Source organism: Dreissena polymorpha, chromosome 12, assembly GCF_020536995.1.
Source record: "Dreissena polymorpha isolate Duluth1 chromosome 12, UMN_Dpol_1.0, whole genome shotgun sequence".
Classification (NCBI taxonomy): domain Eukaryota; kingdom Metazoa; phylum Mollusca; class Bivalvia; order Myida; family Dreissenidae; genus Dreissena; species Dreissena polymorpha.
The window spans coordinates 43,933,524-43,951,361 of record NC_068366.1 but is presented as its reverse complement, the minus strand read 5'-3'; the positions used below and the strand labels follow the sequence as shown (position 1 = coordinate 43,951,361).

At 32.8% G+C, this 17,838-nt stretch overlaps 1 protein-coding gene across 1 annotated transcript in view; it reads left to right on the top strand.

Moving 5' to 3' along the window:
• Positions 1 to 38: 38 nt before the first annotated feature.
• The window catches only part of LOC127852558 (tyrosine-protein phosphatase 10D-like), a 35,348-nt gene continuing 17,548 nt past the window's right edge, over positions 39 to 17,838 (top strand). The window contains exons 1-19 of the mRNA XM_052386512.1: positions 39 to 81; positions 2,130 to 2,270; positions 2,512 to 2,663; positions 4,773 to 4,839; positions 4,945 to 5,121; positions 5,202 to 5,342; positions 7,738 to 7,864; positions 8,161 to 8,228; positions 8,531 to 8,630; positions 8,901 to 8,990; positions 9,320 to 9,407; positions 9,772 to 9,862; positions 10,076 to 10,152; positions 12,805 to 12,939; positions 13,379 to 13,504; positions 14,070 to 14,224; positions 15,816 to 15,951; positions 16,242 to 16,305; positions 17,748 to 17,766. Coding sequence (XP_052242472.1) covers positions 39 to 81; positions 2,130 to 2,270; positions 2,512 to 2,663; positions 4,773 to 4,839; positions 4,945 to 5,121; positions 5,202 to 5,342; positions 7,738 to 7,864; positions 8,161 to 8,228; positions 8,531 to 8,630; positions 8,901 to 8,990; positions 9,320 to 9,407; positions 9,772 to 9,862; positions 10,076 to 10,152; positions 12,805 to 12,939; positions 13,379 to 13,504; positions 14,070 to 14,224; positions 15,816 to 15,951; positions 16,242 to 16,305; positions 17,748 to 17,766 — 1,997 coding nt within the window. The remainder of the gene's footprint in view (positions 82 to 2,129; positions 2,271 to 2,511; positions 2,664 to 4,772; positions 4,840 to 4,944; positions 5,122 to 5,201; positions 5,343 to 7,737; positions 7,865 to 8,160; positions 8,229 to 8,530; positions 8,631 to 8,900; positions 8,991 to 9,319; positions 9,408 to 9,771; positions 9,863 to 10,075; positions 10,153 to 12,804; positions 12,940 to 13,378; positions 13,505 to 14,069; positions 14,225 to 15,815; positions 15,952 to 16,241; positions 16,306 to 17,747; positions 17,767 to 17,838) is intronic.

The window sequence follows — 17,838 nt, the reverse complement described above, 5'->3', positions numbered from 1 at the left end:
GAACCTATACGGCATTTATTGCTGCTTATACAGTGGACATGGGGCCCAGAGCTTACGTTCAGATAATCACTCTGGAAGACAGTAAGTTCCAGTGTTTGGATTGAGCTTAACAAAATTGTTTACACGAATTGCAAGACATCAGGGTCACTCCGAACATAACATACTGAAATATTTCACACCAAGCTTTCTTGTGTGCTTTGCCTGGTCAGTTTTTATTTATTGCCATATGTGTGCTACATTTGCTCATAATGTTAATCTTTTACAAATGCAATCAGATTATTCTCGAAATCAAAGATTATATCCATAACATTAAATAACATCCATTGAAAGCTACAAGACATGTCAGCAAGACATGTCAGAATTGTTTGTTTTTTTATATAATATATTAGGCTTGAAGCCCATGAGAACACATACATATAACACACAATTTAGTCAACTGTGGTCAGTGACATACAGGCATATACATATATAATTTTTAGCCATTTAAATTGAGGATTAACAATAAAATCATTTGCAACTATAAAGACATGCATATTCAAAATATACATATTTGAATGGCTTTTATTTCATTCAGTAAACACTACGTGTCCCCCAAGACCTATGAAATCAAGACATAATTCCGAATTTTACGGATACGCATCTCATGCAACAATGATAGAACGATATGTTGTAGACGACAAACTTCAATAAATATATTATTAAACGTTTTTCAGTCAAATCGTTCTGAGTATTTATCTTCCTGACAAAATCTATTTCAACAATATGCGGCAATGTATTATAACAAAATAAAATAAACTTGATCACATTTAGTTCCAGGGAAACCAGTGAACCTGAAAGAACGTGAGACTACATTCAGTTCAATAAAAATGCAATGGTCGGAACCTTTAGAACGAAATGGAATTGTAACAAATTACACAGTGAAATATTCTTTCTTTGACCGAGACTGCCGTCAGACAGTTGCACCAATAGAATTATTTAAAACATTCAACACTTATGTGACAGAAATGGAACTAACTGAGTCTGTTTACCCGTATTGGGATTATAATATATCAGTCAAAGCTACAAACAACATCGGTTCGGGCAATTATTCAGATGTTTATCAAGTTAAAACACGAGAATCAAGTAAGTATGTTTTTAAAATGTTAATAAAAGAAACGAACATAATTTGCAATACACGCATACTGCTTTGAATGTGGTTTAATAAAAATATATACAACAAACTTATAATTTTATGTTTTTCCTACAACAGATCCAGGGATTATAAATACAACCAGCAGCGCCTTTGTCTTCGCTCAAAATGCAACAGTAAAGTGGATATCCCCATGTTTTCCAAACGGAATTCTGACATACTATTACCTGGAAATAACTAATGCTACAGCATGTTATCATAACGTTACTTGTGTTTATATCGTTGAAGTGAACGCATCTCAAAATTATTTGGTTGTAAATGACTTATTGCCATTTAGAAATTACAGCGTTCGGGTAAAGGCGGAAAATAAAGCCGGCAATGGGACTTACGGCGATCCAAACGAATTCCAAACAGCGATAGACAGTACGAAAAACACATTATTGGTGTATTATTAATGCTTTTACTAACACTTCTTCTACTTCTACTGCTACCACTACTACTACCACTACCACCCTAAAACTACCCGATCACCAACTCCTCATAATAATGTTACCCGAATGTTACTTCCACCATCACATATGTCGACACTTATAAGCTGACTGCTTGAGTTAAAATGAAATTTATGTATAATACAAGTTTTATTTCAGAATTATATTTACGCCTTTCATTCAATCTATAATGGTTTATTTCAGATCCGGAAACACCAGCTAACTTGAGTAAAAATGACATTAATTCAACTGCTATCAGGGTGTCATGGATTCAATCCAAACGCTATACTGGCCCGACGATATACTGGGTTATTGCGACTGATTTGAAGACGAATGAGGTTGTTAGCAGATTTAATACTATGCCTGGATTGTGGTTCGGTATGTTTATTCAACATAATTGAACTACAAATAAACGTTATTTAATCAAAGTGTTGTGCTTGCACTTTCCTTTTTTGTTTTATATTCTTGTAATATATTCTTAATAAATAGTGAGTTGCTTAATGCTTTGTCAGATGAATTAGCAACCGAAGCGATAATTGGTGATCTCGATGCTTACTGGAATTACTCTATCGATGTTACGGCGGTCACATCATTCGGCGACGACACACGTCATAGCAACACCTCCACTATCAACATCCGAACAGAAGAAGGCGGTGAGACTTCAAATTATATGCAATATTGTAAATAATTATTCGTAAAATGATTGTAGTCTCACTGTTTAAAGTCATCTGGAAACGCAAATCGCAAAAACAAAACATAAATGAGAACACCTATCACTGCTGAACGTAACCATAATTCTTGTGATGCTTGATATATTTCAAACCGTAACACTCATCCATAAAAATGTCATTTCGTTTTCAATATCAAATGTTAACACGTCTTTTTTTTTTGCAGTTCCTGGACCGGTGACGAATCTCACCGTTCGAAATGAAACCAATCTGGAAAAGCCCAGACAACTCTTTGTGAGCTGGCAACCTCCAACTGAACGAGACATCAACGGAATTATTGCGCAATACGTTATATTCTGTTCAAACAGGGATCAAAAGGTTTGCACTTAGAGCCTCAGTTTGCGGAATAGATAGTTGTTTTGCATATAAATCATATAGCGAAAAATAAATTTTACATAAATTTATTGAAATATATTTTGTATCGAGGTTGACATCGAAAACCTGGTCAAAATCGGTTTTGAATCGATAAAATAATATATAAATGATCATAAATACATGCAATAGGCGGAAATCATTGCAGCGTCGCGAGTTATGCAAATTATAGCTATATTTTGCTTTCGCTAAACATTATTAGCATATGGAAGATAAATAAATAGATTTAGCAAAAACGTAGCGTTGCAACTCAGTTTCCGTCTGTAACAGATGCATTTGCAATTGTTCGTACCTTCTCTCCGCTAAATTCGCCCGTTTACGCGATTTTGTTTTTATATGTTTGAAGACACGTGTCGAATAATAAATTTTTATTAGGTCGTTTTCGTACTTTACCGTACTCGACCCCAAAATAAACATCTCTATATTGTTTGTTTTCAACCGATTTCAACCGGATTTTCAGTGATATCCTAACTAAAAACACATTTTTTTACGATGCTGTCCATATATATAGCTATGAACGGGGACTTTAAACATATGCTGAAAATTCGATATGGCTTTTGTCAGAAACAGCCGTTATTTTAGATACTCTTATTTTTCTTTATTGTTTTATTTCGTCGTTTTAGTTTGGTTGATAGCGGATAGAATTTAACATTTATTTATAAAAATAAAATTATCAGAAAAAGGAAATGCACACAGAGAGCATTACCAGCAAAACATTAACACATTTACTATATCTGTATCTCTATATCGATATATGCTCTATTATAGTTTTACTTTCCTTTTAGTTTTACGCAAGCTCATCAGACTATGCGAAAAATATATCGCTGTTCATTTACAACAATGTCAATGTAACAGTTAAGGTACGTGAGTTTTGGGTTTGTTTGTTTGTTTTTCTTAAAACTATGTTTATTGTGTTTACATCGCATTCACCACACCGCAGTAAATAAAATAAAGGCTAGAAGCAATTCGCTGGCTGTTTATGTCTGCATCCACATGTTCGGTGTACATAACATGAACAAGTATAACGATGAAAATCCTTATATAAGCACGCGACCAATAGGTTATAAAAAAAAAATCAACTGAACATTGAATATGTAAAAATGCAAATATTCTGCTTTTTTGTCAAAGCTTTTAAAGCGTTCATACATGAACAATAAATAAATAATTCCTTTAAAGGCAGGCAATATTAATAGTTTCATTTGCTTATATGCTTTGCATATTTTGTATAGCGTATTGTGTATTAATTATTGACGTAAAATAAGTCTTACAAGGTTCAATAACATAATAATGTTACCCGAATGTTACTTCATTTGTAACAAACATGCCTTTCGGTTTCGCAAAAAGTTTATTAATGACGACATATGTTCACAAAAACAAACCGCGATACCGCATGCCTGAAGTTTGTGGTTATCCTCGACCCTCGCAGGTTTAGTAATCCATTTCTATATTGTTATGAATGTCTTCATTACAGTTTGATTTAATCGAAACTGTAAGCTTTTCAAACAATATTGTTATAATATTGAATCAATTAAAGTATTCTGCTATACTGTACATTTAAATAACAAAGTAAGCTGCGTGATATGCATGTCACTACCTTTTTAATGGTATTTACATCCACTTTTTCAATATTCCATCTCAAGTAATCATTGCTTAAGTTTTGTTTCTTTCGTTATAGGCGTTTAACTAAGTTCAATGAATTTAATAAAAGATGCCCGTTTATAATGAAAGCAGTCACTCTGTATATAGTCATCGCATTTGTCGCCTGTCATAACACTATAAACAGAAGCTGTTTCCTGGTTGTAATTGATCAATTTTTAAATAATGGTTTTTCCTTTTATTCATTATGTATTTGACTTACATTTGAATTCTGTTTTACCAATAAAGCAATACATTTATTTATTACCCTGAAAAACATTTAATAATTTAAAATCATTTATGCAATTATCATTTAATTATCATTAAAACCATCAAAAACAGGGTTACATTTACAATCGGTTAAATCAACAAACAATATAATTAATGTGCTAAAGTTTCGTATAAGGTCATATTTTTCAGGTCTGGGCTATGACAGGTAAAGGTAATGGAACAAGTACTGAACTTGTGATCCCGGTGTCCCCTGGAGGTGAGAACATAATAAAACAATTAAAAATAACATTGAACTTCCGAAATCAATACATCTCATGACTTTGTTTTTAAGTATGTTTAACGTATGAGTATGTTCTTCTAGCACCTGTGCACGCAAACGAAACTCAGGCCACTCCTCTGACGAAAAAAGCGGATTTTTCACTCGATGACGACAAAAAGATGGTTGCTGTGCTACTTCCAAAGATATTCCTTTGTGATAATCATAACGGCAAGCCAGAGAAATGGGGCGTTATAGTTGCAGAGGCTAGCAAAGCGAACGGTAGGTTTAAATATTATTGAAAAAATCAAACGATATTATTAAAGCGTATTGATTGCTTACATGCATAACATCTTTTCCAGAAACATCATTTGTTGGAAGCCTCGACGAATATGAATCTCACAAATCCAACTATTACTGGTATTGGTCCAAAGCCATAGACGAGAAAAATATTCCACCTTACTTAGCTACTTATTCCGCGTGGACACCAAATTGTGGGAAAGGTATGGTTGTCCGGTCTAGTAAACTGTATATTATCATGACAGTTGGTATTTATATCAAATTTAATTAACCAATACTCTAAACAAATTGTTGTTCTTGCATTAACAGCAATAAGTTTTAATTCTTTGAAATAATACATATCTTTTTGGCATCATATGTATTTAATATTGAGTGGTGAATGATGTATGAAATTACATTCCAATAAGTATGATCTTAGTATGATACTCATAGGATCCTAAAACCCATTTAGTTTTATTCAAATCAAGCAAAACTCCTGATAAGTGTTATAATATTGATATAAAAATTGTCACATAATAAACGCGCATTTTTAAATAAATACAGTTTCACTTATTCTTAATCATAAATAATTGAAAATCTAACCAAGGTTTTTGTAGAATTATCAATTATCCAAATATGTTAAGCTGTTTTTTAAGTAGCCAACGTTCTGTTTCTTGAGTTTTTCAATATACTGTTTGTAAATCGTGGGATCAAATAATAAGGTTCTTTTGAGTGTAAAATATATCACTGGAGTATTTCTTTCAATTCTTCATTAAGAGCTCTGTAGATACCTCTCATTGGTTGTTAACAACACCGATTTGAAAGCAGCTTAAATGCTTTGAAATTAATCGACCGATAAATAGGCTGACGGTAAGGTTTATAAATTATTTATAATTTCTAGTAATGACCAAACAGATTAACAGCCCAAGTCTGAGTTAGAAAAGCATGTATTCGCTTGTGTGCCGTCATAAGCATACTACTTATCCAAAGACCTTCGACTAAATAATTAGTTCGTGATTTTTGGGATGGCCGCCCGATATTGCGAACGCCCAATCGTCGGAATGTCCAATATTCTGATTGCTCGCTAGGCAGAATATCCGATTTTTCGAAGAACCGATTGACGGTAAGTCCGATATTCCGAAGGCCAATAGTACCTTATATTAAGCGTTTTGAGTATAAAACAATTTAAAAAAACAAGTGGCGTTTTTAGACTTGTTCGCGAATAACTTTAAATGTTCAACAGCATGTGTGCAATTTTAGTGGAAAAAATGCAAAAACCACGGTCATCTTTATAGTGAAACTCCGCACTACACAGTAAATGGTATTATATAATAATGAAATCAACATTAGCGTCTTTTTATCACTTTCTATGTATCTTTCTTATTATGTCATTTGACACAATCTGTTTCGAAATTCACTTTTTAAATTAGAAAATTCCTATTGTTCCGCCTTATAAGAAGCTGTGCATATGCGATCCTCATCATTTTACGCTAAACATGTATAAACGTAAGGCGCCATTATCAACTTAGAGAGTTTAAGTACATGCTTACTTTCTTTTAATTAATGCCCTGCTGATGGTCGACACATTTTTTTTTCGAACATGTTCATGGACCAAAACTGCCAATTTTTATGTCAAGCTATTTGTTTTTACTAGGAAAACAAACATAAATTCAAAATATATTTTTGTTAATCAGAAACGCTCATCGCTTTAAAAAGTTAAATATTCAATCAGGTAATGATACTTCTTGGTTTAAAACTTGACATATTCCAGCATCCACGTTTTTATTTACGTTAAGCCGAGTGTCTGTACTGTTGATTTGTGCCACCAAACAATAAGTATGAATAATGAGAGCAATACAGTGTAGTATTGGAACATACACCATCCCTGTTTAGTTTTAAACTTTTAACAAACTGTGTAACGGTGTTTTCTTTGCACGCATTATGAAGACCTAGGGTTCGTAGTATATAATGCAGTGTCCTCAAATATTGAAAACAACAAGGAATTTACTTGTACGTCTTCATTTCATCGTGCATTATTCTATTACTCCTATGTAAACTAAACTTATGAGGGCCAACTATATATGGCTTGGAAGACCCTCGAAGTGAGATATTTTATTATCAGATTTCGATTCATATGCCAATCAATTTAAGATTGCCCTTTTAATATTGGTCACATTAAAACACATACATTGAACGACGTTCAGTACGGAGTTTAGTTGTAGATGTATATGTCAAAAAGTGTACCGTCAACACAAATGCAATGTAAGCAATTTAAAACGCATCTATTGACTACTTTATTACCGAAGAAATTAAAAGAAACTCCATGCTATAACTTTCATGTATTTGATATTTCAATTTATGCATTCACCTCTTGAGTTCAACAAAAAATATATTCCCGCATTAACTCCTTAAAACATTTCATTATGGGCTCTATCAGATATTCCGCAATTATAATTCTTACCATTACACTCATTATTGAATACAAGTAATATATGTTAAAGAAGTATAATATGTATAATATAATATGATAAAATAAATGCATGAATAATTGAATGCGTAAATTGAACTGGTCCTATTTTATGAACTCTTGTCGGAAATAATAGTTGTTTTACTTTGAAGTAGAAACCAACCGACGGCGAAGGGATGTTAACAATGAGGAGTATTTGCTATTCATTGTCGGCAACCAAGATTGTTCAAGTAACAACGGTTTCTGTAACGGCCCGCTGCAACCAGGCAAATCGTATAGGTAAACAATACGTATCTAATAGATTTGTGCGATTAATGGTTGAATGCGGAGAAAAGGAGGGACATTTGATCAAACGTGTTCGGTTATGGTCCTATTCATAATAAGTATTCACGTTATGTGCTTATTTTTCACATACAACAATGGTAAAGAAATTTACTTAATAAAACTTACGGATGGGAATACACACAATGTATATATATATATATATGTATATATATATATATATATATATATATACATATATATATATATATATGCAATACGTTTTTTAATTGATGTATACTTGTTTTAATTAGAGTGAAGTCATACGCCTGCACATCATCTGGGTGTACCGAAACACTTTATTCGAATCCTATTCATACAGGTATTTGAGAAATAAGTCTAATAGTACTGCATTTAGTTTACATTTGGCTGAAGGTTGATTATATTTATGTTGAATGATGTTTTTATATAATGCTTTCCACGGACATGTAAGAAACGTATTTTAGTCACACAGAAAACATCAACCGTTATAATTGGTGGAACAATAAAATCATACCTTACACAAATGTAATGGTTATCATAGCATGCGAATATTCGTTAATTTGATTCAGCTCGTGTTGTTATATAAATCGACAATAATCTACAATAACCTACAACACCCAAAAATGCATACTTTAATTCCAGCCCCGAATCTCATACCAGCTATTGCTGGCGGCCTTGCCGCAGCTGTTGTGGTCATCGTCATTGTAGCTGTTATCGTGTACACCAAACGTACCAATAAATTGTAAGTTTTCAAAACATGTTTGGATAAAACGTTATGTTGTTACGTATATCTGGTCAAACTAATGTTGTTTAATTACTTTATATATTAATATGATGACAATTTACGTGGCATTAAAGCAACAAACATTTTTGCTTTGGGATCATACGATTTGTTAGGTCTCAGCGTAGCGGATAGGAAAACAACATCCACTATATTTCATGAGAACATCGATGTTGGTGTTGAATGTGAATAGACAAAGCTCCGAACTTAAACAAAAAGTACATTTTGCAGATGTTTCTCTGGCAATTCCAAAACAGTGGAATCAGCTCATATTGGAAAGACGATAGAAATCCCTGTGGTAGTCTCCGAGTACATCTTCAAGTAAATAGTTTATTTTATGTTTTCTAAACTTATTATAAATTGTGTCAATTATTTTAAAAACAATCTAGTATCGATTTATTATGAGTATGGTCACTATACAACTAATGACATGGGTATAATGACAAACCGGAAAAACTATTTTCATAATTCGGACAAGACGCCCCTCACCTCGTAAGATAGATTGAAATGTATCAATACTTTTATCTGTAATGTGTCATTTGGTAATGAATACAAAGTTTATATCAATTTATGGTATGACAGAATATTCTTAAGAACCAAGAAGAATGTTTTGTCTGTAATATGGTTTTTTTAAATTGCTGTTTATACAGACCAGGTGCTGTGGAATTGACCGCATTCCCTTCACATTTGGAAAAAATGCATAAAGACAGTAATCTACTTTTTGCAGATGCATTTAAGGTAAAAATGTGTGCATGAAATATTAAATTAAAGCATGATAGCAAGTTGCCGGGTTACAAGTTTATTTAATGTTATGCAATAAGCGAATGATAAAATAAGACATGAAAGTGACTGTTAAAGTCTTTTATCTGACATGATTCTTTTTTCAATGTTTATGTATTTAATTTTAGTTTAATCTAATTAACAAATTTAAAATATATCCGTTTATGTTATTCATATGTATGTTTTTAAAACAATGTTAATAATGTTTAAATTGACAGTTTAATGTACTTGTTGATATTACATTAATGTTATTAAATACTGTTCATCACAAAACTAACTTGCGACATTTCATATATCACTATCTCTTCAAAACAAAAACAAGATGCTGAAAGACAAGAGCCCTGTCCATCCATGTTCGGCGGCTGAATCCCAGCAGTGCAGACCCAAAAACCGCTACACGAATATTATGCCTTGTAAGTGGTATTAATTATTGTGACTTTTCCATAATGTGGGGCAATGAATATTTAAACATATCATGTTCTATTTATTATATTAATCACACTTCATTAAATGATGGCAATCAATGATCAATATATTCACTTTGCAAAAACATAAACATACGCGTGTTTTCTAATGCACTAAAATTGTTCACCGAATTTCTCATAACCTTTACGTTATACTTGCAGTTGACCATTCCCGAGTAAAACTTCGAGCTCTAGACGATGTTGAAGGATCCGACTTTATCAATGCGAACTTTGTACCGGTTAGTTCAGTTTGATATCTTCGAGTTGCAAACTTATATATAGCAAAACAAGATACTCTATCAGGAGAACAATTCTTGTAATTAACCACTATATTATGTTTAATAAAACTGGTATATCTGCCTCGGTACAGAATTAAGCACAAAACCAACGCGCGATTAAAACGGTCTTAAATCAAATGCACATATACAGATTTTAAAAAATCAAGCTTTGAAACACGTGACACCTGATTCAAAAATTGCACTCATGCTTTTAGATATCTATTTATGGCTGCTATGTGTATACTTTTATTTTGACCCAAATTCAAGCATGATAGCAAGTTGCCGGGTTACAAGTTCATTTAATGTTATGCAATAAGCAAATGATAAGATTAGACATGAAAGTGAATGTTTAAAGGGGCCTTTTCACAGATTTGGCATATTTTGAAGTTTGTCATTAAATGCTTTATATTGATAAATGTAAACATTTGATCTTAAAAGCTCCAGAAAAAAAATCAAGAATAACATTTAAAAAAGGAAAAAAAAAGTAGCCGGTACCAGGACTAGAACCAGTGACCCCCGGAGTCCTGGAGTTAGTCTGAAGTAAAAACGCATTAGCCCTCTCGGCTATTCCGCCGGGCACACACAGTTTATGTATTTTATACCTTATATAAGCAATCTTCGTAGTTTCGTAAATTTAAACGACAACAACAGAACTCTCCAAATTATTCAATCGTTTCGCGTTGCAACGCTTTATAATTTTTAGGTTTTCAAATCGTCAAAAGATACATATAATGGCTATAGTGGACTATGGTAAATGTTCAGTAATACCTTTTCCTCACAAATATCATAACTAAAACGAAAATTTGAGAATCTGAAACAACTTTTTTCAATTTTGTCAATTTACCAAACCGTGAAAAGATCCCTTTAAGTCTTTCATCTGACATGATTCTTTTTTTCAATTTTTATGTATTCAATTTAAGTTTAATCTGATTTAAAAGTTTAATATACATCCGTTCATGTTATCCATATGTATGTTTTTAAAACAATTTTAATAATTTTCAAATTGACAGTTAACTGTACTTGTTAATATTACATTAATATTATTAAATAATGTTTATCCAACGAAACTAACTTGCGACATTTCAAATATTACTATCTCTTCAAAACAAAAACAAGATGTTGAAAGACAAGAGTCCTGTCCATCCATGTTCGGCGGCTGAATCCCAGCAGTGCAGACCCAAGAACCGCTACACGAACATTATGCCTTGTAAGTAGTATTAATTATTGTGACTTTTCCATAATGTGGGGCAATGAATATTTAAACATATCATGTTCTATGTATTATATTTATCACACTTCATTAAATGATGGCAATCAGTGATCACTATATTAACTTTGCAAAAATATAAACATACGCGTGTGTTCTAACGCGCTAAAATTGTTCACCGAATCGCGCATAATCTTTACGTTATACTTGCAGTTGACCATTCCCGAGTGATACTTCGAGCTTTAGACGATGTTGAAGGATCCGACTTTATCAATGCGAACTTTATACCGGTTAGTTCAGTTTGATATATTCGCTTTGCAGACTTTAATATAGCAAACACAAGATACTCTATCAGGAGAACAATTCTTGTAATTGTCCACTATTTCTACAACACGAATACGTTATATATTTATAAAACTGGTATATCTGCCTTGGTACGGTCAATGCAAAGCTTTGGGGGATAAAACCAGGTTATTTTATCCAGGTGGAAGACTAGCCGAAACTTACACTTCACAAGAATTAAGCACAAAACCAACGCGCGATTAAAACGGCCTCAAATCAAATGCACATATACAGATTTTAAAAAATCAAACCTTGAAACAAATGACACCTGATTCGAAAATTGCACTCTTTTAGTGTGTTGGTGTCGTAAATATTCAAAATCGGTACACAAAATATAAGGGGATGTTTTTGAACAAATAAAATGTGTAGAATGCCAATGAGAAGTCTAGTTTTTGTTGATTATCTTTTTCGTCGGAATATGTACAATTATATTTAACATGTTTTTTGTGATTCAATATTTTATGAATGAACGTTTCGGCGGGTAGCCCTCAAACCGATTTAAATCGCATATGCGTTGCATTTCCCATTCGGTGGTCCAAGTTTTGATCATTGTATTTAAATCATTAGGTTCCTGTTGTAGAATTCAGTTGACACTTACAAGAATTACTCTAATGTTGTTGTCTTAGTTGTTATATATTAGTTACTTGTATACGAAGAAAGACTGTTCATCTATAAAAAAAATATTGAACTATAAAGTTATCGATGTATCTTCAGACACTTGTCAAACAAACTAGGTGTACGACAGATCATCAATGGAATTCATCAACATAGCCAAACATTAGCTATACTGCAAACAGTATATGAAAACAGATATAAGACAAAACACTCATTAAAACAAGAGGACTTACATGAAATGTATTTATACATATGTGTTCATTGTCTATTGTGCTGATCAGCGTCAATCTTAATTGAGAATTGAATAAATACGCAAATCAAATGTATTTTTGTTCTGCAATTTAGAAGCATAACGTATTAGTATAGTTCTTCACTTAACTAAACTGTGCGGATAAGATTATTATAATGAGATACATTTGTCTTGTACATGTATGTCTGCTTTCTTTCAGGGTTACACTTCACCCCGAGCGTTCATTGCAACTCAAGGTCCAATGCAGATGACATTTGATGAGTTCTGGCGCATGGTCTGGGAGCAGAATGTGGACACGATTGTCATGCTAACAAAACTGGTTGAGAAAGGGCGGGTGAGGCCAAGTGGTGTTCATGTCTTTGAGAAAAGTCTTACAAATGGTTTGCGTTACCATCAAGATCAGACAATAACATCTGTTTAAACCACGTTACTAACCAAACAAGTTTGATGATATTGTTAAATACCGTAAGCAGAAGCTTGTGATTATCTAACTTAATTAAGCCTTTTAATTTAGACAAAATCATTGTTTATTGTAACAGTACAATTATCTATTTTACTAATCATTTATCTTTAACTATTTGTGTTGATACATTGCAACTTCATTCGATTATAAACCTTATACAGGCAACATACCGTGGATAAATGTTATTTAATTTGCAATATGTTATTTGAAAATAAATCTATGAAATAACAAGTATTGCATGCGGAACGATCTTATTAAACGTTTTGAGCACATACTTATACACACAAACATGTTATCTCTGCTCTTACAGATCAAATGTGACCAATATTGGCCGAACACGAACGACCCAGTATTCTACGGTGAAGTGGTTGTCTCCATAAAGTCCGAGTCGAACCTTTCCGACTACACACTGAAGATTTTCGAAATCAAAACATCGGTGAGACATTTTGAATGCTGATATTTAACTTCGCAATTTGTTTGCTCGTTAACGTATACACACTTTTTATAATTATGTCACAAATTAGTCATATTGATTGCGTATTAAATGTATCTAGGATTAGCCATTTTGACCATATTTTACCCAATTTTAAACTTTAAACACATTTCAAAATGTTTCTTAATATGGTCAATAGAAAATTCTGACCAAGTTGCATCAAGATTTAGTAACCCATGTAGCCTTAAGAGTAACAACGAGCTACACGTTGAAACAACTCACCGCACAGCAAACGACAACGGACGTCGGACATAGCTTGACAACGGATCAAATCGATCACTTTGTGCTCTGATGCCTTTCAATGTCAAAATTAATTGAATGTAGATAAATCGACATGCTTTATTAAATAGTCCAATATTTTTATTTAATAAACGCAGACAATACTAGTTGAATCGTTGTTATTTTGACAATAAAATGATTGATTAAAATATTTGTTCTGTTTATGTTTGGAGTTTTTTGTTTTGTTTTATAAATACAAAAATATTGATATTAATAATGAATATTAAAGAAGGGAGCAAGTCGGATGGTGAAACATTTCTGGTATCTTAAATGGCCGGACATGGGCTGTCCGGAAGATCCCAAGATGCTGTTGGATTTTGTGAAAACCGTCCGACAGCATACGAATAGACCTGACAGGACCAGTCCCACTGTTGTGCACTGCAGGTATATACACGTGTGGTGATGACTATAAAAAAAAATGTGCATGTATTTGTGTCACATAAATGCAGGCTAACTGATTGGTGCCGTAAGGTAATATGATATGATTATCAAAATCGGACGTAGATTTATGTTTAATATTGGCGTATTCCGGGCTTTATAAGCAGTAAAGCATATCGGTTATATCTAATAAACCATATTTACGATGTTTCTTGCTTCGAGTTCTTTTTACACACATCCGCAGATACTAGCTTAGCAGGAGAAATGCACGTGTGTATTTACTACTTAAAAAATAGACAACAACCACTTCAATAATTAAGACTTGGATCACAGTCAAGCAACTGTCCATGCTAATTGAATCTAACACTTAATCACAAACCAAATGCGCGTCGAAAAGATCAAACCTAACTATGCAGGTAGAAAATGAAAACATGAATGCCAAAACGCGTAAATTAAATGCTACAAACACAATAAAGTGGTAAATATCGGAAGTATATTAAAATGACATTAGGGTATGCTGGAGGAGTTGTTAGTACACAGTATATTGTTCATCTGTACAAAAAATCGAACTAGCGTGTTTCTTCAGTAATTTTCTAACAAACTAGTGTACTAACAATAACAAATATATTGCATTCACATAACAAAAATAACTATACTGCTTACTAACCCTTAAGAGTGAACTGCCAATATTGTAGATATGTACAGGGATACATTCCACTGCATCGTAACACAGCACATCACACTGCCGTTGTCTTTAATATAGCAAATAATTAAACTCCTGAAAATAAATCAGAATAATTAATATTTGTTTTCGACTAGGAAAGCCTTATCTGTTTTCTTATCTTATTTTAATATTTAACAAGATTTGTATTCATTTGTTAGACCTTATAAGCCTTTACTTCGTCGAAGAATCTCAAAACTCGACACAGTGTCACATTGAAAATAAAGATTTCTGCTCATAACTGATGGAAGTGAAATGAGGCTAATAAGAAAAACGGTTTATAGAACACAACTTCTACAGAAGTTATTTACAGAATCTACAGAAAAGTGACAATCAAGCTTGGTGTAAGAAAGATCATAAATATGAGTCAATGTGTTTGTGTTTTAAGGCAGTCGTATTAGTCTTAAGCTTTTTGAGGTGCCTGTCGACCATGCAAACAAACAAAACTTCGCATGATTAAATGATATTGTGAGTTTGGTATCTTATAAATGGAATTGTTCGAAAAAAAGAAATTGAGAAAGTAATTTTTTCACAATTTTAAGAATGTTGCAGTGGCCCTTTGGATTGGGAAAAAATGCGCCGTTGTTTACGAAAATTACGACATTTGTATTGATTAATCTATAATACTTAAACATTGAAAAACAAAGTGTGCGTAATAGTATATTATTATTATTAGAGTAAATTTATAGAGCTGGATAGAACATGAATTAAATGTCGCATAAAAATCAGAACCTCTAATTGGGAATTTTAAGCAGACATTTGGGACAAATATATACTTTTTAACATTTGGAATTTGTGCCCCCAATTTCCCCACAAAACATTAGACACTAAACTGTAAATGTTATAAATTAACACATGACGCGAATTATGTTCTAGTGCCGGTGTTGGGAGAACCGGAACATTTATCGCGGTAGATAACCTTCTGCAGCATATCCGTGACCATGACAGCGTAGATATCTTCCAACTGGTTCTTGACATGAGGGAACACCGTTGCAACATGGTGCAGACTGAGGTAAGGTGGTGCCACCACCTAACGTGAGGTTTATCTACAAAACTGATAGAGTTTAGTGTGGATTATTGTTTTGTTTCCCTGTCCATCATTCGTCTGTAATAACTACATTGAAAACTTCAACCCGTTTAATAGCAGAGCATTAAACTCTGATTTCATTTCAAATGATAGGGTCATGTTCTAACAGTGTACCATTTCTTGCCAAATAACGTCTCGAAACGAAACTGTTCACCGAAAAAAAACGCTATTCACAAGCCTATTGTGTAACCACGTGTTATGTATTTTTCCTGTAGGACCAGTTTGTTTTCATCTACGAATGTCTGAAAGCATTTATCACCACCGATGAGGGCGAGGAGCGTAAGTCGATTTTTTTATTTTATTTCACTTTTTTTTGACTATTTAAATGCAAACAGGGGTTTACAAACCTTTTTAAATTGCGTCATAGAAGCGTCAACGGACATTAAAGGGCATTTCTTTTACTTTATCGCTACACAAAATTCACTGGCATCATTATGATGTTCTAATAAGCTATTTAGTTTACAGGTGTGTACATGGAAAAACAATAAAGGACTCGATGTATATGCAACGCTGTTTATTATACTAGCTGTATATGTACCAAATTATATTCAAACACAAACATCCTTTTACTTTAATTGCTTTTTTACAATATTTATGATTTTTCAATAAATTTCAAGTTTGTGGACGATGCTTATTTTCAATACCAGAACTACACTTACAGTGAGAGTCATGTAGCTTGAACGTGTTTCATATCATTTTATAAGGGACTTTTTCAATACCGATTGCTTTTCTATTTCAGCTGTTTATCAAAATGCAGATATTGGGGCGGAAAATATATTCGAAAATGCTGCCTTTCAGACGGACCTATAACTGTTAATTTAGAGCCACTGGAAAGTATTCAAGTATGTCGTTTCTAAATCGACTATACGCTATGATGCAGCGTTTGTGTAATCAGATTTGTCTGATGCTGACATTGCTTTAGACTAACAGGCAGTACACTAATAATGTAAACACAATTGTGTAAATTCGTATCAAACTATTGATAAAAATAAATCAATTTATGATTTTTACACAAAAACTGACGAAACTGTACAATTGAAATGCCTGGATGTTTAACTACATAAAACATTATATATATTGAACTGTACAAGGTTTTCTAATGTAAACAATATGATTTGATAAAATAAAATCAGATGGTCCAGCTAATAATTCACTTTGTCTTAAAAACGATGCATGATGATGGCCGTTATTATGCGATGCGAATTTTAATAATTAACTCATCTCTCTTTAAAATTGACCTTTGACTTGACGACAAGGTGTTCGTATATTGCTTATCAGAGCATACTTTCATCAGTAAAACAACAACACGAGTATACAAACGACTTATCGACAACATCACGCGTTCATAGAGAATACGTTCAAAGTATTTAGTATGTAGACAGTTTATAGTATTGATGTACCATTTGCGTCAAAAGTATATAAGTATACTTACAGTTAGAAAAAAGGGTGTGGGTGCATTTTATGTCTGTATGCATCAATTAATTCCTATAGACACATTAAAACTATGCCTATAGACACAGTTTGTGCCTGCAATTTAGGCATATCGGTATATATTTACAACAACAATACTATTGTGGGCATATCCATTTATGGTTGCTATGTGTATACTTTCATTTTGACCAAAATGGTATGGCATAATATAACAAATTGTACACTTTTGTAACAGCGATAAGTATGCATATCTGATTCAGGACCATTTGTTGTGTTTTTCTCTGCTTCAGATATTTGTGATTCAAATAGGTTTGATATAAAACTCTTTGTATTTCTCTCAAAGATATACATGTTGTATGATGCTGCTTTTTTAACGCATTT